The sequence below is a fragment of the Talpa occidentalis genome, unplaced genomic scaffold (genome assembly GCF_014898055.3).
Source record: "Talpa occidentalis isolate TD23 unplaced genomic scaffold, MPIMG_talOcc4v2.1 talOcc4.2, whole genome shotgun sequence".
NCBI lineage: Eukaryota > Metazoa > Chordata > Mammalia > Eulipotyphla > Talpidae > Talpa > Talpa occidentalis.
In genome coordinates this window covers 89,666,151-89,690,466 of record NW_023602073.1, presented here as the reverse complement: position 1 = coordinate 89,690,466, position 24,316 = coordinate 89,666,151, and the positions used below count along the sequence as shown (strand labels likewise).

The window sequence follows — 24,316 nt, the reverse complement described above, 5'->3', positions numbered from 1 at the left end:
TCTGATTTTCAGACATTTTTGCAAATTAAAAAAAACATCTTGAACTTTCATTAATATTGATATATTTTAAAATCAAAACAATTATAAACGATGATTTCACATATAGCTTTCATCTCAACTGCTTGTTTTTGCAATAAGTGTTGATTATAACTTGTCTAAATTTTCATATTTAAATTCAAATTGAGCAGAAAATTCATTAACACTAGTTAATCTCTATTTTAATGTCTATTTTAAACTCAACCATGTTTTAGTGATCTGTAAACTAATTCACAAAAAGAGACTCTGGCCCTTGCAACAAAATATATCTGAAATGAGCTATAAATTTCATTACACTAAATTATCAAAATAAATGAGCTTTCAGCAGCAACTTTCTGCCCACCAAGAGGCATGACAAGTTTGCTGATAAATTTAGTTCTATCTCCAGGAGGCAGGCATAGTCCCTTCATGATTGGTAAAGCAATGCTGACAAAAAATAACCAATATTTCCTGACAAATCTTTTACACCTGTACATATTTGCTGAGGATATTGTACAAGATGGCCAAGAGTGCTCACAGCTCATATATAGATGCTCTCTAGTCTCATGAACAAAAATTTAAATAACTTTATTATAGTTTGAAACACTTTAAGATAAAGTTGTACACAGTAAAAATTTTTTGAAATATGAGAAACTATTTTAAAAATAGTTTAAAGGAATGAAATATTTTAAATCCAATTATAACTATTTTGAGGATACAAATAGATGTCCAAGAATTATTTTCCTGAAAGGAAACTACAACTGCTTAGGTGATAAAATATAATTTAAAGGTACCAAATCATAGAAACCACTGTAACTTTCTAAAGAAAATACCACTTTATACCTGTGAAGTATTTTTAATAATTAGTCTATTCATTCTATGAAACTTCATTGGCAACGATATAAATAAATCTAAACGTCTTTAACATGACAGGAGGATTATGAGGTGGATGAAAAAGTACCATCAGCTTATTCACAAGTAATAACAATTTGCAGAAAAGATATAAAGTAGAAATGTAAAGGATAACAGCATGCAATATCAGTGCATCACCAGGGAGGCCCCTGAAGTTGTTTTAAATAAAAATACCCATTTTGCTCATAAAGTTGATTTTTAACATTGCACAATTTATTTTGGTCTACTTCTTAATTATGTACTTAATTATGTACTTAATTATGTACTACTTAATTATGTACATAAATTATTAATTTATGTCTACTTCTTAATTATTTAGCTTTTGTGAACTGTCACTTATAGTGATAGTGGTTACTTAGATTTGTGATATGAGGGCCTCCCCGGTGGTGCAGCGGTTGAGAGCTGGGTTGCAAGCCTGCCCACAGCCTCTGCAGCGCTGGTTCGAACCCCAGCCCCTGGGCGAGGGTCCCACATGGCGCGCAGACCTCTCCTGCCGCCCGCTGCTCCCCTCAACAGTGTATTTCGTCACTCTGCCTGTTCTGTTCCCTGCTCTGACTCGGGTGAATTCTCTCACCCTCCCACGCTTCTGACTGTACCCAGTGCTTGTATAAATAAATAAATATATCTTTGGGGAAAAAAAAAAAAGATTTGTGATATGAAGTAGTTTTAAAACCAGTTAATTTGAGAAACACTAGACATAGCTTCTTTGGGGGAGGGCAGTAGGGGGTGGTCAACAAATTGAAATGGTGGTGTATAAAGGACACCAGTACAATCTAGCAGGTTCTGTGACTAGGAATTTGCATATACAAAATAAACCAATAAGAATATCACTCTCCTTCAAAGAATTGGCCAACAGTAAAGCTTTGGGGTGAACAATTCATTTCAATTATTTATTGAGTACCTGCGTACCGTCAGGCCAGGAGTAAACAAGCCAGATGCAGTCCTCAAACTCATGACGGTTGTCTTCTAATGTGGGAAAAGGACACTAAACAAACAAGACATCCATATACATTTCAAGGAATCCGAAGACAGAGTAATAAGAGGGAGGAGGAGTCTGGAATGGGGATGCTACTATAAATAGGGCTTTTCTAAGGAGGCATTATATCAAAACTGAGGAGACTGGAGAATCCACATATTCCTTTAAAGAATTTCTTCCTCATGATTAAGGATTATACTTTTATAATGTAGCCCTTCAGTTGAGCACATTTCCTTTCAACCATTCCAGCATAGTTCATTTTTCCCATCCAATTGGCAGATCAATCAGTTAAGTCTTAAAGTGTGGACAGGAATGATCTTGGGACATCACAAAAAGAACACAAAAACATTAACCAGAAATTATAAAGGGAGAAAAAAATGCCTTTGAATTCAAATTGCTTATTTCTGACTAGAAAAATATTAAGGATTATGTGAGAGAAGCTGCAGTTCTTTATCATTAGCCAGAGGGAGATAATGTGGATTATCTTTTTCTGACCGGCTTACATTCAGAAAGATTTCAGACAGAACAATGGCAATTCATCAAGAAGCTGATACCAAAAGAATGAAGGAAAAATAAGTAGTAGATCCAAAGTTACTATCATTACATGTCAGTAATGTTAGTCCTAATATTTGACCAGTTAGTACAAGAATTAAATGATCTAAATATTTCAATATAATGCTACTTTCAACTTCATGATGATAGAATGAATCAAATATCGCGTGCATGCTAGGACAAAACTACCCTGCAGAATAACCAAATCTCCATACAGGGGTCTCTCAAGTTAACTGGTTTTAAAACTACTCCATATCACAAATCTAAGTAACCACTATCACTATGAGTGACAGTTCACACAAGCTAAATGTACATAATTAAGAAGCCGACCAAAATAAATTGTGCAATGTTAAAAATCAACTTTATGAGCAAAATGGGTATTTTTATTTAAAACAACTTCAGAGGCCTCCCTGGTGACACAAGGGGTTGAGTCTCAGCACTATGAAGCTATCCACAGACACTGCAGCAGGAGTTTGATCTCCAACTGGGGACTACCACACATGGTACAGCAGACCTCTCCTGCCTCGCCCGCTGCTCCCCTCAGCAGTATATTTCAGTAGATCTGCTTGTTCTGCTCCCCACTCTGACTCTGGTGAATACACACACACACACACACACACACACACCCACCCCGCCCCATACCTCTGGCCTATACCCCAGCTCTTATATGAATAAATAAATCTTTAAATAAAAATAAATAAAACAACTTAGGAAGAATTGGAAGGCTTACCATGTCATATAGAAGAAATATCTAATTATAATAAGCCTTTAATGACCACAAATCACAGTATGTACACGGAAATTAAGAAAATATAAATCAGTCTTATTTTGTTATACAATTCCGTAGATACATGTATATGATTTTTTTTCTTTTCACAAAATAGGAAGAATAAAATAGCTGCAGGTTACACAGTGAATGTGTCACTTAAATTATATCCATAGAAATGTTATGATGTTGACTATTTTAATGATTTTAATAAACTAAAATTTTTGCATGGATAACCAATGTATTCAACTAAATTCCTATTATTCTTTTTAATACTGTTTTTAATATTTTCTTACCAAATGAATACCAATGGGAAGAAAATGCCCTTACTCATTTTTGTGTATAACTCCAAAGTGGTATTCCTAGAATCTCTAAGTCAGAGGCAGTACACACTTGCAAGAGTCTTGGTACATTCCTAAACTGATTTACTCAAAAGCTAAATCAATTTGTACTATCACCTTGCATTATTTCAACAGTAAATATAATTCAATTGTAAATGATGCCACTGTTATGGCACAAATGATATTGTATTATCTGTTAAATTTGCATTTTTAATCACAAAGTGATTAAATCACAGGTAGCATATTTTCATGCATAATGAAATCATTAATAGTCCTAAAAAATGTTTGTTTCTAATCTTTTAAATAAAGGGGTTCTTTTAATTTCCTTATTGATGTTTAATATGTTGAAACTAGCATACATATTAATCTTTTGTCATGTGTTCCAACTTTTTCGCAATTGTCATTTACCTTTCAATTATGTTTGTTTGTATCACAAATCTGTACTATGATTGCTCTTGTTGACTTTTTTATCTTGCTCATAATTTTCTTAACCACCTCAATATCAATTATTTTCCAAATTTTTCTTTTAGATTTTGTATTTGTTATTTGTTTGTTTTTAGTTCAGTTTGAGTTTATTAGAGTAATAGAAAACAAAAACAGATCTGAGAGATATTTATAACCTGATGGTTATATGGGCTGGAGGGAAAAAGGAGAGGAGGGAAATAGGAAGGCAGTGGTGAGGGGGAGGGAGAAACTTAAGAGGATGCCACGGAGAGGCTCACATTGAAAAATTGGCATTCCCTGCTAAGCTGAACATTAAGAGCTTGAACTAATTTCTAAATGACTTTATTGTTCTCCAGTCTGTAAGCCGTGTTTCTTGACATAGTAGCCTATATTCCTTTTTTCAAATCTTCACCACTCAGTTACTCACCAGCCCCAAAACAATGAAGTTCCCATCCTGGACACCTCTGCATTCACCAGTCATCAATGTCTTTTGGCTGCTATAGTCAAGTCACAACCATTAGTTCTTAAGTGACTGAAACTCTGAAAACATTTCATATTGTTGGATGTTGGTCATATATGCTATGGTGAAACTCTTACTTGTATTCTGTTGGGATCTCTCCTTCTTGCTTCTTCTCACTGGTGACTCTATCTCAGCCTCGTTTACAGCTCTCCTACTTTAACTCTTAAATGTTGGTTTACCCAGTGGCTACTTCTATAGAAATATTCCCCTCTTCTGACTACCTTTTCGTGTGTGGGATCATAACCATACCCATGACCTCAGTCATCACCCTAAGATGATGATTCCTTAATCTTTTCCCACACTGTAGCTTTTTCTGAATTGCAGATATACACTTTCATCCTCCCCCCCCCATCAAATTCTATAAGTCTAAAATGAATTCATCATCTTCCACAAAAGATGTGTTTAGCTGGTCTTCCAGTGATATTCCCCAAGTCAAAAATGTATTCATTCATTCAAAACTCAGCCAACCTAGAAACCAAACTAAGTCTTATTCTTGGACCCCTTTCTGCTCTCCATTATCCAATTCAATCCCTGCCCCACTCCACCTAGTCAATAGGAAATCTTTCTTCCTGATGCTTTGTCCTTTCGCTCTAAAATTCATCTCTCCCTGCAACTCTACACCCAAGACCTGGATTGAGAAGATCCTAAATCTCTCATCTAAGTTACTCAATAGTTTCTTAATTAATCTTTTTGACTTCCTACCCCATTTTTCTCCATTGCAAACAGATTTTTTTCTAAATTGTAAACCTCTCTGTGTTGATCTCTTACTTAAAAATCCATTCAATTATACTTTTTTTGTCTTAAATAATAACTGTAACCACTGTAGTTTGTGCTTCTACTTCCTTTTTTTAAGATTTATTTATTTATGTATACAAGAACTGGGGTACAGGCCAGAGGTGTAGGGGGTGAGAGAATTCACCAGAGACAGAGTGGGGAGCAGGACAGGCAGATCGATTGAAATACACTGCTAAGGGGAGCCTTGGGTAAGTCGGGAGAGGTCTGCTGCACCATGTGGGTTGCTCCCTGGTCGGCCAGGGGATCGAACTTGTGCTGCAGTGGCTGCAGATAGTTTCATAGATTGGGTCTTAACCCCTTGCACCATGAGGGAAGCCCTACTTCCTATTTATTAAGAGTATTATAAGACATATTTTTAAAACATAGGAGAACTAGAATGTGAGTCAACTCTAAGTTCATATCTATTTTCTCTATACAAAAACTAATTTACATAGCATATCAGCATATGAATCATGTGTAAATTCATATGCATATGTATAGAATATAAGATACTTTCAGACCTAATACTTTTCTGTGTTGATCTTCACATGCAACTCTTCAACCATACCAAGCACTTTAACCCATAGAATAGCAAATGTCTTTTCAAATTCCTCATTTATTTTGTTCTTTTGCCTGGAATTCCTACCAATCTTCACCCCTAGGTTCATACTCACTCTAAAAATGCTAACTCAGCTATCCCATCTAAGTGAGCAAATATTTTATAATTCCATAGTGATCTGAATATTTATCTTCCAATGCATTTATTTCTTCTACTAAACTCTTAAACAAGAACCTACAACTCTATTTTTAAAAATAAAATACCCTAATTAAGGCTGTCCTTACAATACTCAAAAAAAGTTGATTGCAATAGTTAATTAACTATCATTCAGGAAATGATCAGTAGGTCAGTGTGGTCTGCATCTTGGAATCATAAAATGAGGTAAGAAATAACACTAGGATCATTGTTTTGAGCAGATAAGGATCTTGAATACTGACAAAGATTTTACTTCAATAGATAAAAGATCTAATGAGGGTTTTCAAACAGAGGAGGGACAAAATGTGATGTGTGTTTTAAGAAAATAATGGATAATGATAATAAGCTATGAGAGGCTAGAAAAGTCAGAAAATAAAAGGTCCAGAAAGAATTGAGGAGAAAGTTCACTTTGAGATTAAACTGATTTCTATAAACTGGCAGATGTCCACATGCTGATGCTACCTTTCTCAGCAGCTCATGTTAAAATCCTTCCACATAAACTTTTGGTCATATAAATTTCTTATCACTACCAAAATTAGCATGAAGTAGTAATTTTGAGTTTGATGCTTAAAAGGCAGAGCAAACTTTGAAGATTTGAAGAATACAAATGTAAATGGTTGAGACTGCACAGGAAAAGTGGAAGGTAGACCAGGAGGCTGATGGTTGTAGGTTGGCCACATTTACATTAAGGGGGGGAGGGGGAGGAGGAGGAGGGGAGGGGAGGGGGAGGAGGAGGGGAGGGGAGGGGAGGGGGGAGGGGTGGGGGAGGAGAGGGGGAGGAGGAGGGGAGGGGAGGGGAGGGGAAGGGAGGGGAGGGGAGGTGCTGAAGGGCTGAAGGCAACAAGGTATGGTGAGGCAAGGAGGAGGATGGGTAATGTGGGTTTAACTACAAACCAATGGATTCACCCATGATGCATGCTTGGAAAGATTCAGTCTTTGATTTTTATCTATAACCACAGAAGTTTTTTACTGAACATGCTAAATGGATTCAGAGCAAAATTCTGTTTTATAAAGGCTATTCTATCTAAGAACACATGTTAAATGGCTTTTCTGATGCTCTAGCTCTATTAAAGTAGATTTTAGCACAAAGTACACTTTTCCTGATTGCCATATCTGTTGTTATCAACAAATGCTCTTCATCATGGTTAAAAAAAAAAGATAATACAAATGCAGTAAACTATTCATCAAATTACTACCCTGATAGTTTTCTCTGATGATTCTTAATTTATCAACAAGATAATTTTAATTACACATATTTTCAACAATAGTGAAAACTCGACTACTTAGGACCTTTTCTCTCTTCTTCAGATTGATGTTTTTAAACAGAACTTGAAAATTTGCTAGTAATAAGTTTATAAGAAAAGAATCCTTCTGTTTAAAGCTTTCTACATCCATTACTTGAAATCCTTTATTTAAAAATTATGAAAGTTTTCTTCCACACAATAATTTGTGTAAACCCTATAAAAATCCTCTCAAATTATTAGAATCTGATTATCTTAATATATATATATATATATAGGTATGCACAATTTCTGAATTCTTATTCTAGGAAAACAGACCGCACAGAAAGGATGGAACAATGGTGTGGAAACTTAACCATCCTCTCCAGTTGGACTCTTTGTTGCAGATTTATTGCTTCCATATGTTAAAAAAAAAAAATCAAATCTTTAAGCCAACCACAATCCCTAAAATTTTTGGCCCTCTTATTAAGCACTGAATCCAGAAAAAAAAAGCCACATTTTTATTATCACCAATCTATCACAGTCAAGATTTATTTTATTTCATCATTATGAGAATGTGTTAGAAATTAATAATAAAGGTTCATTTACAAAAATATGCTATTTAAAGCTCCTAAAATGCCACAAATTATTTGGTCTTAATATTTAAATGAGCAATGCCGATTTTAAATATTGCATGTATAAATTAATTTGGGGAAATATTAAAATGGATGAAGTTAAGACATTTTTTGCACAGTAAAGATTTTTCTTTTTAAGCCATGGTTTCATGGAACTAAGAAATACAAATATCACATAAAATTAATTCACATGACTTTTTGAAGCAATGAAATCTGCTTAAACTACACATGAGGTCATGAATTCCCTAAACTGTGTTGTCTGCACTTTTCCACAATGGGGTACACAATGGAATGTGTAACTCCCTTAAAGAAGCCCACCTCCAAGTTTGGGGTTTATGTTAAATAAAAGAAGGAAACAGTTCCCTCACCCCAAAGTGAGAACAGATGAGAATGTAAAATTAGATGAGAAGAGACAGTGAAGCTTTGGATGACCGACCAAGAAATCTCCCCATAGGGAGACCTCGATTTTTCCTGCTCCCCAATTAACTTCCAAATTAAATCCAATAGGAATGCAAAGCAGTTCTCACATTCATACATCAGTTTTTATTTCTGTTAAGTATTTGTATAAACATTACAAAGAAATTATTGATAAATATTAGTAAAAAAAAAATGATGCTTAATCACTATGAAGTAGCCTCATAATCACTTTTGTGAGTTTAACATTACTTCAAAATAACTGTAACAGTGAATATTTTTTTAAAAAAGTAAATGACTTTATGAAATACAAGCAGTAGTCATGCACAAACTTAAAATGTGGACACTAAACTTCTTGTATGATGAAAGAGTCATCTGCCAAGCACCAGGAAGTTATATACATAAAATGTAAATACATTTTACATGCATTCTTTTTATATTTTATACATGTAACTAAAAATAACCTTAAAAGGAATGCTGGAAATACTTCCCAAACTTAGCAAAACTAAATTCCTTTACTTGATATTCCTTTACTTAATATTTTATATAACATGATATAATTTTTCTATCTAATAATACCAACACAAACTTAAAATACTCTTTATAGTAATGTATTCTCATTAGTATTTTAATATGGGTAATAATTTAAAATTTTAGGAATACAGAAAATGATGCTCTCAGATTCGAATGTATTTAAGAAACAGCAGTTTTGTTGCTAATCATTTTCTTAAAATATTATTTTAAAGTCTTTTTTTTTAAGTTTAACCACGATTTTTAGAGTTACCAGTTACCTTCACAAAACAGTATTTGTAAAGCAGATTTTTGTATGTTACCTTCACTTTCTCATAAAATTTTCCTTCGTTGATACAGTAAGACTAACTCAAATTTTAATCAGCAATTCTCAGACACCAATCATTGCCATCCATAATTTCAAACTTCTTTTCTGAGACAACAATGGAAAGTTCTCTGTGCACCTTTTTCTGACATTACAGAAAACTGGTTTTCAACATCTAAACCCTATTTTATGTTTTTTAACCTTACAAAGTATACATAACAAAATCACATAAAGAAATAGGAGTTATTTCACCTGGTGAAAACAACTTCACCCCCTACTTAAGGAAGTGGTAATTGATATAGGTTTCACTTATCACAGGGAAAGAAGCCGTCCTAAATAAAATGCCCTGTATAGTAATTACATTTAGTTGAACATATACATGAAACAATTACTGAAAAGTAGATTGTATTACTCAGAGTATCCTAATTTATATGCAAATATTACTCCCACACCCAAAGAAAGAAAGAAACTCTCAACGTGTCTAGCTTTCTTTTTTATGTTCCCTCCCTTACCAATACATAAAAGGGGAAAGGTAAATATTTGGGGATACTTGATTATATTTTATTAAAATTAAAGTCCCACATTTTACACGTGTACAAATAAAATCTGAATTAAGCAAAACATGAACATTTTCAAGTTTAATCTCATATTAATAAATCCAAATTCTAATTCCCCAAAATATCAAATGGAGATCCCTCTACAAATTTTACATTATAGCCTTTTTTTCATTTTGGTGGTTAGTTGGTTGAACGATTTTAACATGAAAAAACAGAGCATTTTATAATGAACCAAATTTCTATCTTCCCCTCATGGGGCTTTAAGTAAAGAATACTTATGTACACACTCAATGCTTACTCAAGACTCCCATCTCAGTCTTGGACCTTCCACGAACTTTTTTTAAACTGGGTAAATTAAATCACAATCACTCAGGATGACAAAACACTGCTCTATAAAAAAAGGTACACTTTTGGTATAGGTCAGGTTTTTCTCAGACAGCAGACAGAATTTGTTTCATCTAATTTAAAATTATAAAGTCAATTCACACTTCAAGACATTTTATTGAAAGAAATTGTTGTTTATTGGTTAAAGCTTAAATATTAAAACTTATCATTATTCATTCCATGAGGTTATATCAACTTTTTAAACCATATACTCAAAGGAATTCTCAACTTACATACCTTAACAATGGATTTTAACACAAGTAAAAAGAAGTAAATATTTGCAAACTACAAAGATATTCTGATTTTAAAATTCAGTTACTTTAAAAATAGTTAATGTTTAATTTTAGAAATTAAGAGAAATGAAACTCATTTAAAATCATCTTATTCATATCTCTGATAAAAGTGCTAATTCAGTATTAACATTAACTTTCATAAAGAGGTTGAAAGGATTTTTCTCCTGAGACACATCTTCTTACTTAATACCTTAAAAAACAAATTTTTAAGCCATTTCTAAAGTATTGCCAATAGCACAACACAATATAATTATGAGTTCAACTAATAAAACTGAGGTTATTTATAAATTATATTGAATTTAAATTAGAATTTTGGCAGCATTATTTTTTATAAGGTGAAAGTCATAAAAACCAAAGATCAAACAATTTTGTAACCAATTTCATAACAATTTTATTAAAATAGAAAAATCAAATTCAATTTTAAAAAAATTTTCTTTTCCTGTTATCCAGCAAATATAACAGTAATTTATTAACCCATTGAAAATTTTCTTCTTTCTATAAATAATTTCTCAGTTTTTATAATTTTAGGATTTCTTTGTTAGAAAATATAATTTAGATCACTGACTGAAGGGCATTGGAGTCAAATGGAAAATATGCATTTTCAAAAAGTGCATATTTTCATATATTGTGATAAACGATTTTCATCATGGAATAAATATTTGCAATTGCACAAATGCTAAAATCAGTGCCAAAATGTTACTCTACCTGAACTGTAGAGCTGATCTCCGATGCAAAGCCGCCTGTCAAGGGAGCCTCGTGACTGATTAGGAGTCGCCCTGTTTTGATCACAGACTAAAAAAGAAAAGGAAGCATGATGTTGGAGAGAATACATATTTAGAGTATATGATGGCAGCTTTGATCAAATAAAAATTATTTAAATTCAATTCCTAATATAAAAATTAGTGATTCTATTTTATGCCAAAAAAGTTACAATTCCCTTTCAACTAGCATCGACTTGACTTTTGCACTGTAAATTTTTTTTTCAATGTATCTTATAATTCTAATATAAAAGAAAAATGAGATTTGTATTTCTACGTATATCTTTAAAACCACATTTCCATTATAAAATGTCTTTGGGTTTTAAACTAGATTATTGTATGTTATATTTTAATTGTCTTTCTTCATGTTACTTGAATAACTGCTTTTTGGCTTCACTTTAGGGTATATCTACATATAAATGAGCAGTCTTAGAAATATTGATTTGTAGAGAAAGGAAACACATAAACAGCATGTAACATTGCCAGGAAAGAAAAAGCTCAAGCTACCACATATTCAAGGAAACCTATTAGTAAGAAATCATTGTAAAAATAAATGGAATTTAACTGTCATTGATCAATTCACATGCACTGAAATCTAGCTAGCAATTATATTCTGACACAGAAAACATTATATACCATAAGGATGTATTCTCAATACTGTCTCAGTGTGATGGTTTACATTTTACATGATATATGTACAATAATAAATCAAAATCAAAAAAAGTATAGCTATGATATCACAGTAGGACACCAGCTGTGTTTGGAGGTAAAAAAAAAATTAAAATCAACAACGAATAACTACACAAACTATGTTGAACAACTACCATATTACCAAACAGGCAATTTCTTCTCAGTATCTCTAATATTTTGATATTGCCTTCCTTAAATTCTATATTACTTTTTCACAAATGTAAAATAAACTCTTTGAAACAAAAATATGCATATAAATTAAGATCTTTTCACTCTAAGCAATTAGAGTTTAGAATTTTAAAAGTATGTAGCAGTTTTAGTTAGCAGACATTTAACTCCAAGATATTGCCTGTAGCCATGACAAAAATAAGTTACTGAATCTGCTATGTAAATAGTGATGGAAAAACATAAAATTTTATGAACACCTTTATAAATACCATTCATACCCCCAATAAATGCTGACTGTGGGATATTGATAGTTAGATTTTATAACTGATTAATTATGTGACTTATCAAAGTCACAATTCAAATTCAATGCAAGTTGTTAGAATATAAAGAGACAAAAATATCCCACCATCATTCAGAAACAAATGCATTTTCAAAACATTCTCTAAAAGATGTGCTGATTTTAAGGATCACCAATTAAAACAACAAATTTGACAATCAGACCTTTCTTAGAGCTCTGAAATCCAGAACTCAGCCAACTTAAGTGTCTAAGGTTGACATAACCGAAATCCATCCAAATTAATTCACTACTATGTAGAAATGAGAGACCTCTATAAAAATGCTGCCATTACCTAAAATCCCACACAACAGAATTGGTGCCTTTATCTGAGTTGAGGTCTATCCAAATTAAAATGAAAACTTTGGAATGATCCCTGAAGGCCAGCAAGCAACCAAGGCAGACTGTCTAGGCTTCCTGTCACCTGCAGAGTATAGTAGGGAAATTAAGCACAGAGGTGCCCAGGTGAAATACTTCCAATCCTTGTAGTACATGCAACATGATTTGTAAGCAGATGAAAGAGACTTGAGTGTACTTCAACAGGAGAAATTCCTAATAAACCAAAGTACATCAACACAGAAAAGTATTATGCAGCTGTGTAAAACACTGAGGACATGAAATAATGCCCATGAAAGTTAAGTGGTAAAATAAGAAATTGCTAAACAATATAATTTCATTTCATGAAAAATAACCACCAATAAACAGATATATATATATGTGTGTGTGTGTGTGTGTGTGTGTGTGTATATATATATATATATATCTCCAGCATGTAATAATAATCTCGAAGGATTCCTTCCAAACTATCAAAACTTGTTCCTTCTGAGGAGTGACAGTGAAATTGTGAGGAGGTGAATTTTGTTTTCCATTGTAATTAAAAACTACTTTTATATTATTGAGAGTAGTCTAAACAATAAAAAATAAAAGGAAAGACCTCAGGTTAGTGCTGAAGGTAACAAATACATATTATGGTGCAATCATAATCTCAAAAAAATTATAAATCATCTAACTTTCATTTTGCTTCTTAAAATCATCTCTGATATATGAAATTTATTAAAATGTATAACATAAACTTACATCAAAACTTCAAAAAATGCCACAATTTATAATACTGGTATTTTCAAAGTCATATCATCAAAGAATCAGCATACACTATTAAAGATTGAGTTTTTAAATGTAGCTTCATGATTTTCTAAGTTATATTACAAACCAACTTAGAATGTGCTTTTAATCATTCATATTTTAATTTAATAAAATTTCTGAAGATTTGTTCTTTCTTACACTTTTGAAAATCACTTACACTTAGTTAATATTTTAAGGAGATAGTTTCAGGTCTACACAATTGGAAGTGTTACTTCATGATTTAATAAGATTTTCTGATTAAATTACATATTTTTGTCAACTGTAATAAGCATTTAATTTTCAAATATTTAGGTGCAATGATAAAATTTCTCTAGGAAAATTTAGCATTTTAGCATACAGGGTAAAAAGTAACATGTTTTCCATGTTACTGTTCCACAGCTGTTAACCCTTTTAAAGTAAATAGATAAATATGTTAATAATGTTTTGAATGTTGTTAACTTTCAGAGAAATATTTTTTAGGTTTTCAAGTCTTCTGAGATAAAGGTTATTCTCCACTTGAAAAATAATTATAGTTTAAGCAACTTTTTAATATGAAAGCTGAACCTATCAAAGCTAGGAAAGATCTGATCTTTTTCAAAGATACTGGACTTTTCCAGTATCTGCTTCTTCATCTTTTCACCATTATGTCCTGCTCCGGGATTCTGGCTTAAGGCAAATGGAGCACCAGTGAGTTAGTGATGATGAATGGCAGCAGAAAAAGCTGAGCAATGGGAGATGAGGACTGTGCCTTCTACCACAACAAAAGCACTATCCCTTCAAGGGTGCCAGAAAATTGGTCAAGAGAACTTAGACAATGCCAAAAGACTAGGAGTAAAACTGTGGCTGCAGAGTTAGTTGACACTGGTTTACCCTGGATTTCTCTTACGTAATCTCACTTTGCCACTATTTCAATTAGTCATCCTCCTGTCCAAAGCATCAGCAACATTGTATCACAAGAGAACTATGGAAATATCAACACTAAACACAGGACACTGCAAACAGAGAGGTCACAACAGCCCTGTTCCAAGGGTACTCTGAAGATACTTAGCTCCTGCTTTAGCCACTCGGTGACTTTTCCCCATTGTCTACCTTCTACCCACACATCATTAGCCAGGGCCACAAATTCGATTACCTATGCAGGATGCCTAGCACAATACTCTGAATATGAAAGGCACTCAAGAAAAGTTCATTAGAAAATTAAATATGTTCTTATTTAAGTTAAATAATCTAGCTGTCTTAAGCATGTCCTTGTTTTTTTAGCTATTGCTTTCTTAGCAAAATCCACTTTTAAGATAGTGAAAGAAAACACATTCAGCGAGTCCCAGAACAATTTAAATATAAAATAACAGACTCCAAATTGAGGATATTTTAATGTAGCTTTAAGAACAAGTTATCTGTGGTAATGGAGCTGCTAAGTTATAGTCCATTAAAATGACTGCGGAGACTTTGGCTGCCTAAACATTGGACATATGTTTTAGTGAATCTAGTGTTTAAAGATTTTAACACAACCCAACCGGGAAAACTGTTAAGCTGTCATTCCAAGAGAAAATGAAACAGACAGCTAGACCATTAAGCTTCCATATGCCTGAACATACGACACTGACATTCAAAAAGCAAAAAAAGTACATATATTTTATTTCTTACTCAAAATCTATAGCAAGATTTTCTCCCTATGGAGCAATTCAACCTGACCAACAGGAACTTCAGCAGCCTTTTCTGATAAGATAAGGAGAATAACACTTTCAATAGGCATTTTATAGCCCTTTTAACATTTTCTACTTGAATTTAAAGCTAATGAAAAACAGAAGCAACATCAAGGTTGCACTTTATTATTTTCTTTCAAAATCAAAAGACCCTCATCTATATATAAATACATATAAGCAGAACTCATGACAAAATCATATACTTGTCTTTTGCTAATCAAGAACATATTAATCAATACTTGCACAATCTAATACCATTAAGAGCAAAGTTTTAATTAGCTTCAAATTTCACTGCAAATGAAGTAAATTTTCAAAATGTTTTCTTGTCTAGTAGTCCATTTGAAAACTTAGCCAGAATAACACCACAGTGAATCACAAACTAACAAACACATTAATATATGCCTAGCAACGATTATTAATTAGGATGACCTTCAACACAATCAGACCACAGGCTGATATTCGCTAGAGAAATACCAATGTTGAAAGAGAAAGATCAGTCATGAACTCCAGAGAAAGTTTGGAAAAGTCCCTTTTGGCAAAGCTATCAGTGATGGGGTTACACATATTTTGGTATTGTAGGAAAATAGTGTAAACTGAGCAAAACTAAATTCTCAGAGCTTTATCACCCAAGTGGAAAAAAGAGGTAAGGCAGCAAGCAAGCAGAGTACAAAGAGAATTAAACAGAGTCGACAGGACAAGATTGAGCAAATATTACCAACACAGGCATGAACTGGTTGGGAAAATCGTAGAAGCGGTCATTGGTTCATTCTTGTCTAAATTATTTATATCGTCAGAGCTGAAACACTTGAGGAGCTTAGGAAAAATCACTTTTGCAAAAATTAAAAGTGAAGATCTTTCTGAAAGTTACTTCAAAACATGCCAGACCAACATGTTTCTGTTCAGCAACCTTGCCTTCCCAGCTTCTTTCCCTGGAGTCTCCAGTCAGATCAGGACACTGGCTACATTCACTCTGTGAATGTGTCCCGTGCTTTGCCTTCTCTGATTTCCTTCTCCAAACTAGCAGGCACTCTATCAATCCCTAAAGACTCATTTGATACAACCCTCCTCCCAAAACCCCCCAGTGAGCTAGGTTTCCCTTATTTTAAATCCCATGGTACCATTTTCCTCCTTTTTCTTATAAGATACCTGCTAGCATCCATTTCCTAGTAGAGTTTGAGCAGCCAACAAAGCACCAATATTCTATGAAATCTAAAACCAGGGTGCAAGGGCAAGAGTCAAGTACTAGGGTCAAGACAGCACTCACTGCTGACCCTCTTAGGAACACTGAAAATTCTGCTCATAGGATAACTCTATGTTACTGCTTAGAATCCAACCCTTTGCAACCACACCCAACATTAAAAATTTGAAGATGCGGAATCTGTGTCACTTATATTTGTGTCTACTTTAGAACACAGTATATGCATTTAAATAAACAAATTATGCTTGCTTTAGTATTTGGGGGCACGCATATATTATTAAAACAGTACGAAAGTATCTAAATGTCTTTCAGTGTCTGTTTTGGGGAATATCCATTTTCATAGGAGTTTGTATATTTCTATACTATCTTTCCCAGCATATTCTAAACAAAACTCAGATAGTATCAAGTATTATGTACCTAACCACAATACTTAACATATGGTTGTGAGTGTGAATATTCAATAAATGTTCTTAATGTTGATTTTATTTTAAAAACATGTAGACACAGTGTTTTAAATGAATCACTAACAAGCCTCCAATTTTCTGATGCCTTTAAGCTCTTAGGAGTAACTAATGATGCTATCAAAGACATTGAAAGGTAAGTCCCCCAAACTAATCTCTAATCATTATTTTAATTATGATAAAGAACTAACAAACCAACTCTCTGCCCCTATTTTCTCTATTTCAAATTAATTTTAGTATGAGATGTTAACAGCACCAAACATGTTCCTGTTCTTATATACATCATTTTAAAATGTGTTATTGTAACAAATACAGAAGCACAAAGAATACTTCCTTTCCTTTGCTTTGTAGTGAATATACACTTTTCTATTGACAAAAGGTACAGCACTATGATGATAAAAGTACTGTACTGAACTGATGGACATTTATTAAGTATTTAGTTAAACATGGATAAATAGTGAATAAAGCTGTCTTAACTTTCTTTTTCTCATTTTCCCTGTTAGCTTAAACACTATACCAAGCTAATGACTCTAGGCATCAACAATTTTTCAAAGATTGATGTGACTTCTCAGATTGTTTTTGTTTCTTTATCACTGTTCTATCATTTTTAGGGAAGGTTTGAAACATTTCCATAAGCTTGTACCCAAGCACCACTTCAACTCTATCCATATTTTTATGAAAGGAATAAATAACAACATGCCATTTGTGTATTCACACTGTTATTCTCCTTGATACATAATTTTAGATATCTCTTAAGAGGGACTTTTAGAAATCTAAATTATGTTGTAGAAATACATTCAGGGTGTTGTATCTTGTACATCTACTACTTTGAGAACCATTCTGAGCTCCTCCAGGCTTCTTCTTTGGAGTTTCCAATGGCAGGAAGCATTCAGAAGGATGTCATAAAACCCTACTATAATTGTGCTTCTGTTCTCCTCATAAAAGAAAATGCACGAGTACAACAGGTACTACACAAGACTTGGCAAATCTAGAAACAGACCCAACAGTGAAGGCCACTAGCAGTACAATTCCACAAATTTATTATTCATTAATTCAGTCAGTTTACCTTCATTCTAGTTACCATGGTGTTAGATACATAGTGTGTGTTTGGGGAAGGGGCTGACAGATCACAGATAACTCTTACTTAGATTGCATGTCGGTTATATTATAGGCTGCCTGAAAAATCCATACAGAGCTTCACTGGTTTGTTTTACCATTTTTCAGTGCACATTTCTGTAGCACGTTTACAAAGTCATACAACCATCACTACCATATACCTCCAGAACTTTTCCATCTTCTTTAACTTAACTCTTTTTTCATTAAATAGTAACTCCTCATCCTTTCCACTACCACCCCCATCCCTGACAACCATCATGCTACTTTCTGTCTCTAGGAAAATCAAAGTAGAATCATACAATATTTGTCTTTTGGTGACTGATTTATTTCCCTTAGCATAATGTCATCAAGAATCATTATGTCATAGCATGTCAAAATTTCCTTTCTTAAGGCTAAATAATAGTCCATTTTGTGAATGCATCACATGTTAATCTATTCATCTCTAGGCCACGGGTTACTTTCACATTTTGGTGGAATAATGCTGCTATGAATGCAGGTGTCCAAATATCTGCTTCAGCTTCTTTTTTCACAGCTTTTGGATATGCATCCGGAATTGAAATTGCTGGATCAGGTGGTACTCCTATGTTTAATTTCTTGAGGAGGAGCCATACCTGGTTTCCACAACAGGGCTTCTAATTTCTTTACATCCATCCTTACCTCACCAATACTTGTTTGGGTTGTTCATTTTTGTTTTGTTTTTAGAAGACCTCTTCATGAATGTGTAGCAGTATTTCACGGTGGCTTTGATTTGTAGTTCTCTAATAATTTAGTGATGTTGAATGATAAATAATATTTTAATCTCTTGCTTAAGGATTTTAGCCAGGTTGTTTGATTTTTCTTGTTAACACAAAATAGTGTTTTAAAAATATATCTAATTTCTTAAGTTCCCTTTTTTTAGTTAGAATTTAAATCTTCTCAGAATGTGATATTCTACATGGAAAAATATATAACAAAATAACTGTTTCCCACATTCTCTGTCCTGAAACAGCATCACATTGGGTATTTCCTCACCACCCTCTAATCTGAAATTGACACAAAGACACTTTTTCCTACAATCACTAATGTCACACAGATCCTTTACCAGATTCATTAGCCAAGGCAGCATTTCTCCCTGAAAAACTTTCAAAGATAAACCAGCTCATCAGAATTACAAAGAATTAATGCAATTATTAATCCAAAGAATAATTTATCATTAATTAATAATTCAGAATTATTAATGGTAATAGCTTCCCAAATAAACAAAGGAGTCTAGTTACGCATGTAGAATTCTGTGAGCCTCCTCTCACATTTTTGCTTCATATTCTGCCAGTCATTAAGAGACAGAATGATGCCATAGGAAGCTTGGATCATTGGTACCCAGCAGAAAATCATTATCATCCTATTTTTATATACAATTCCCCAACTGACTTTTCATGTTGTATAAGTTCCAAAGGGCACCAGTTCATGTCAAAAACAATTTCTTGAGCTATTCACATGTGCCAATACTGGGGAAACAAAGATGAGTTAACTCAGGTTTGTAAAGGATGGTGATATAGACTGACATGATATCCTAGGACAAAGCATACACAAGAAAGAATTAAAGATTGCTTTAAATTATAATAAATAACAAGGAAAAGCAAAAAAGTAGCATTAAAATCCAACTCCAGAAGTATTTTCTTAAATAGCCTTGAAAAAAAGATGAATTTTTCTCTTCTTAAAACTAACAACAACTACTCTTTTTTTTTCTACTCATAGGTCTCCATTTGGCAAATTTTTCTCAAGTGTTGACAACAGAGGGAAATACTACGTCTGGCCCTCATAAGGGTTCTAAAGGGTAGAAGCTGACATCATCTCTAATGCTCCCAGCATAGCATGAGTAATAAGAGAGCGACCGTAGTGAAAACCAAGTTTGTCAGCCAGCTACATTTTACACTGTTGTTTTAAGCACATATATGGAGTACAATTTTCCTTAAAGCCAGCTGGTTGTCTACCAAGGTAATATTTTTCTCTAAGGGATGATCAAAAATATAAACACTGCTACATTTGTGCATCACCATGGATAAATGCTTTTATTTTCTAAAGAATGATCCAATTCTGTTGGAGTAAATGGATTTTTAGTTCATTATGAAACAAAACTCATAGACATGGGTAAGGTTTAAAATCTTATTGGTATGACTCAAAAAAAGCGTTATAGAAATAACATTTTAATGAAAATTATACACATATTTTTGAGTATATATATATATACATATATATATATGTATATATATATCTCCAAGATGGCATAAGAGAGAAATAAAGTATATGTATTTCATGCTCTCATAAAATCAAGATGATGGTTAAAAGCTATTATGTCACAGGTGAATTCAAGAAAAGAATACCTTTAGGAGAAATAGTAATATTTGTCTACAAAATATTCATTGATTATTTTGATAGAAAAGGTAAAGCAACAAAGAGATATAAAAATCTCAAGGTCAAAAATTATACTAAAAATGTGCATTGCTAACAGAAAATTAGTGAGAAGACACAATTATAACTGCCCCAAAATAAATTCAATAGTAAAAAAATCTATTAGATTTCTGTACTATCTTTTTTCAGGGAACAAAATTTTGTTTTCCTTGTAAACACACACAATATCAATAACTCATTCCTGCTTGATTTACAATTCTCTAGCCTGTAATTTTTTTATTGACAAGGAGAAAAAAAATAAAGTTGGGCCCATTAAACAACAAAAAATGGGACTTACCTAAAATAATGTATATGGTAAATAAGAAAGTTAAAATGAGTAAACAAAACAGAGTAAAATACAGAACCTATTGGGGGAATGCTGAAAATCATCCTGATCATTCAAAGGAAAAGCATTCTTCTGAAAATGAGCAGCTAAAGATTCAGAAGAAAGTGTTAAAACAATTGCTATTCATTCTCAGGAGAATACAGAAGGAGCCTAAAAGACACAGGACAAAAATTCTTAGGACACTATAGGGCTAGATGAAAAAGTATACAATGAGACCTAAAAATCTCACATGGAACTAAAACTATCTTAATAAAACTAATACTCACAGTGGTAACAGATCCAGATGTCTGGGTACCTTCCCCTAATACTTCCACCAACCCAATATATTAAGCAGACTTAAGAGTGGAAAAAATGGCCTCTACCCTGAGTGCCAAAAAATATATATATGCAGGGTCAAGAAACAAGCAGACAGAAAAGCAAGGCATCTCTTTCCCTGGATACAGCATGGCAGTGAGGAAGTTTCCCCTGAGCTGTCATCTCCCCTTAGACACCCAACAACTTGAGGCCTGCTGGTCCCAGAAATGGGGCTGCAACCAAGAAGACCCAAGAAGGTGAAAGGAAGACAGGAGCTTCCTCTTTCCAGTCTGACAACTTAAAAGATAAGGCACAAAAATCAGAGACTGTCTCTACAAATAGCTTTCCTCTAGAAAGGGGCACAAGATCAAAATTTTGGGGCCCCGAAAATGAAAGAAAGTAACCAAGGCAGGGCCTCCTTGGAGGTGCAAGGGGTTAAGACACAACCTATGAAGCTATCCACAGCCACTACAGCACCAGTTTGATCCCCAGCTGGGGAGCTACCCACATGGTGCAGCAGACCTCTCCTGACTCGCCTGCTGCTCCACTCAGCAGTGTATTTCAGTCAATCTGTCTGTTCTGTTCCCCACTCTGTCCCTGGTGAATCCTCTCACCCCTCACACCTCTGGTCTGTACCCCAGTTCTTGCATGCATAAATAAATAAATCTTAAAAAAAAAACAAAGAAAGCAACCAAGGCAGCAAGGGCAGGTTAACACAGACAACCAGAGAATACAGTGTCTGCTGACTTAGGTAGGCAAAACTTTTTTAACAGTGAAAGTCAAGCAAAATATGTCTCCAGGCAGGAATCTACCGAAGAGCTTGCAACCTATACTTTAAGGAAACATCCTTCTGATGAAATGATACTTTTTTTTTTTTTTCAAATGTTAAAATGCACTTTCTGCCATGTTATCTTTACCCACAAAATTATACACTGAATTAGGCAACCTTCCATTCTGGCCTTCCCAAACATTTTGCGGATATTTACCACCATAAACATCATTTCATTGAATAGTACATTTAGCAGAGCAGATCCATATTTTCAAAAGAAAGACATTCAAGCTGTTTCTTCGCTACATGTTTTTAAAACCCAGAAAAACAACAAGCTATCCAAGATAATGTGTAGGTTTTCAGTATTTCTGCCTATGTTCCAAAATGACATCACAAGTAGACAATTCCAGCATTTGAAAATTTAAATGTACCAGAAAAAAAGTAGCTCTGAAGCCCTTCCCACAACATACTTGGTAACATGCTGTATTCCCGAAGCCTAATGGTAACTTACCTTCAAGTCCTCACCAGGATACCTCCTAGATGAGATATATTTTTTTATTGATTAAAGGAAGTCAAAGTAATTATAGAAAACTATAAATTTCTAGAAGATTCCTTTACATAAAAGAAAACCTATAGAATTTTTCATAACCCCCACTATCTTTCACACGCCACCTCCACCATCACCAGTTTTGAAAATGCAAATTGCCAATTTTCACCAACATTTTTGTGAGTGTGCCAGACCTCAGCAGACAGAGATACGGGAAGCTAGTGTATCTGTCTGAGCCACAGGGAACAGGTGAAGAGGAAGAACAGAAGCCATGATGAACATTTTAAAGTAGAGGAAGAAAATGAAAGCAGCACAATGGAAATAATTAGGCTTATTTCAGGATCCACACTGGAGAAGTGCTGGGAAATCCAAAGATCAAACTCATGGGGATAAGCCTATGTGGTTCTCCTCAGAGTGACAATATGGGCACAGAAGGTGGGTATTTATCACTTCACCACCACTATGGCCACCCGCTTAGAAGTTTTCAACCCCCTGCTTAGCACATATTAACTAGATTAAAAATTAATGTTTATTATAATAAAAATTATTACCATTGGTTTTGGCCTTTACTATAAGTACATTTCCATTAAGTACATAGTTTGATGTTTAATCTATTATATACTTTGCTGTTAGTTCTGAAGGAGATTAATTTATGATTATTTCCAATAAATTAAGGGAAACGAGCTAGGGTTTTGTTATTTTTTTGACAACCTATAGTCCTGAAAAACATATAGGAAATTGTTGATAGATCTCTATCTTAAGAAAAACAATCATCTCACATTTACTATAAAAAAAAGCATGGCATAAAATATGTGCTTTAGTTTACAGACATACCTGTTTTCACACTTTTTTTAATCTACACTATTGGAAGCTCATGTATTTTAAACCACAGCTTCTAATGAAACCAGGAAACCTACATAAGGGTGCAATATTAATGTAACCGTCAATGTTATTGCTTCCCGGCCCCACAGCTTCACAATGCCAGAGCATATCACCTTACACCAGGCAGCCAACCATAATTCTGAAATTGAAACATGGCTGGCTCTGCATGACTGAAACTGAAGCCATAATATTGTAACTGGCCTGGAACAAAGAGCTACCCTGATCACTGACAAGGCACTGGGGAGGAAGGGGTGGCTGGAGAAGGGCATTGAAGACATAAATCCGCAGATTCTCAGCAGCTGAAGCCATTAAGGGTCCAGTATTCCATTGCAAAAATGTCAAAGACCAGTTCTTTGAATAAAATTAAGCAGTGAGATTAATAATACTAATAGATATATGTGTACTATCTTAAATACCAAATGATTAAGGAATCACTTTTTAAAATCACAAGAACTCAGGCAGAACACAATGTCAGGGAGCTGGCATCTATTTTGAAAAAAACATTTTTATGCAATGATCTCTCCAGTTCTCAAATAACATAGTATTTGAATGTATGTCTAGCATACATTCCCATCTTTTGAAAAATATGCATCTGTTCTGAAATATAGGCATTGTAATCCATAAAATGCACATGGGCTTCAGCCTGGGGGGGGGCTGGCAAAAAAGGCTCTGATTGAAAATAAAATCTATCCTTTCTATTTACCATTTCTATTTAATTTAAGTAACTTCTCTGAGCCTAGGATTTTATATGAGATTTGGGTATCATATAACCTACTTCCAAGGGTACGATGAGAAAATCTGATTCCATATATGACAGGCCTGGCCCCTAGAAGGCACTCATTTTGCTTGTGTTTTCATAGGCACCATATAATAAGCAAAGTTTTGTGCTCAGGAGGCCACAAGAGAAAGGTTGCCAAAAATAGAAGAGGATCTGACCTAACAAAGGTTAAAGATCTTCGTTCTTGTAATACAGTTCTAGTTACTCTGATCATAAGCTAGCATTCCTAGGACATCTTACAGCAATGCTGATATATTGGAAAAAAAGCACATTCAATAAACTGAGCCAAAACTGGAAGCATAATGACATCCATCTGATTAGTTCTAACTTG

General features: G+C 33.8%; 1 protein-coding gene across 1 annotated transcript in view; it reads right to left on the bottom strand.

Moving 5' to 3' along the window:
- BCKDHB (branched chain keto acid dehydrogenase E1 subunit beta) overlaps positions 1–24,316 on the bottom strand; it is a 178,489-nt gene that overhangs the window by 37,957 nt on the left and 116,216 nt on the right. The window contains exon 9 of the mRNA XM_037520002.2: positions 11,098–11,184. Within this exon, the coding sequence (XP_037375899.1) occupies positions 11,098–11,184 (87 nt within the window). The remainder of the gene's footprint in view (positions 1–11,097; positions 11,185–24,316) is intronic.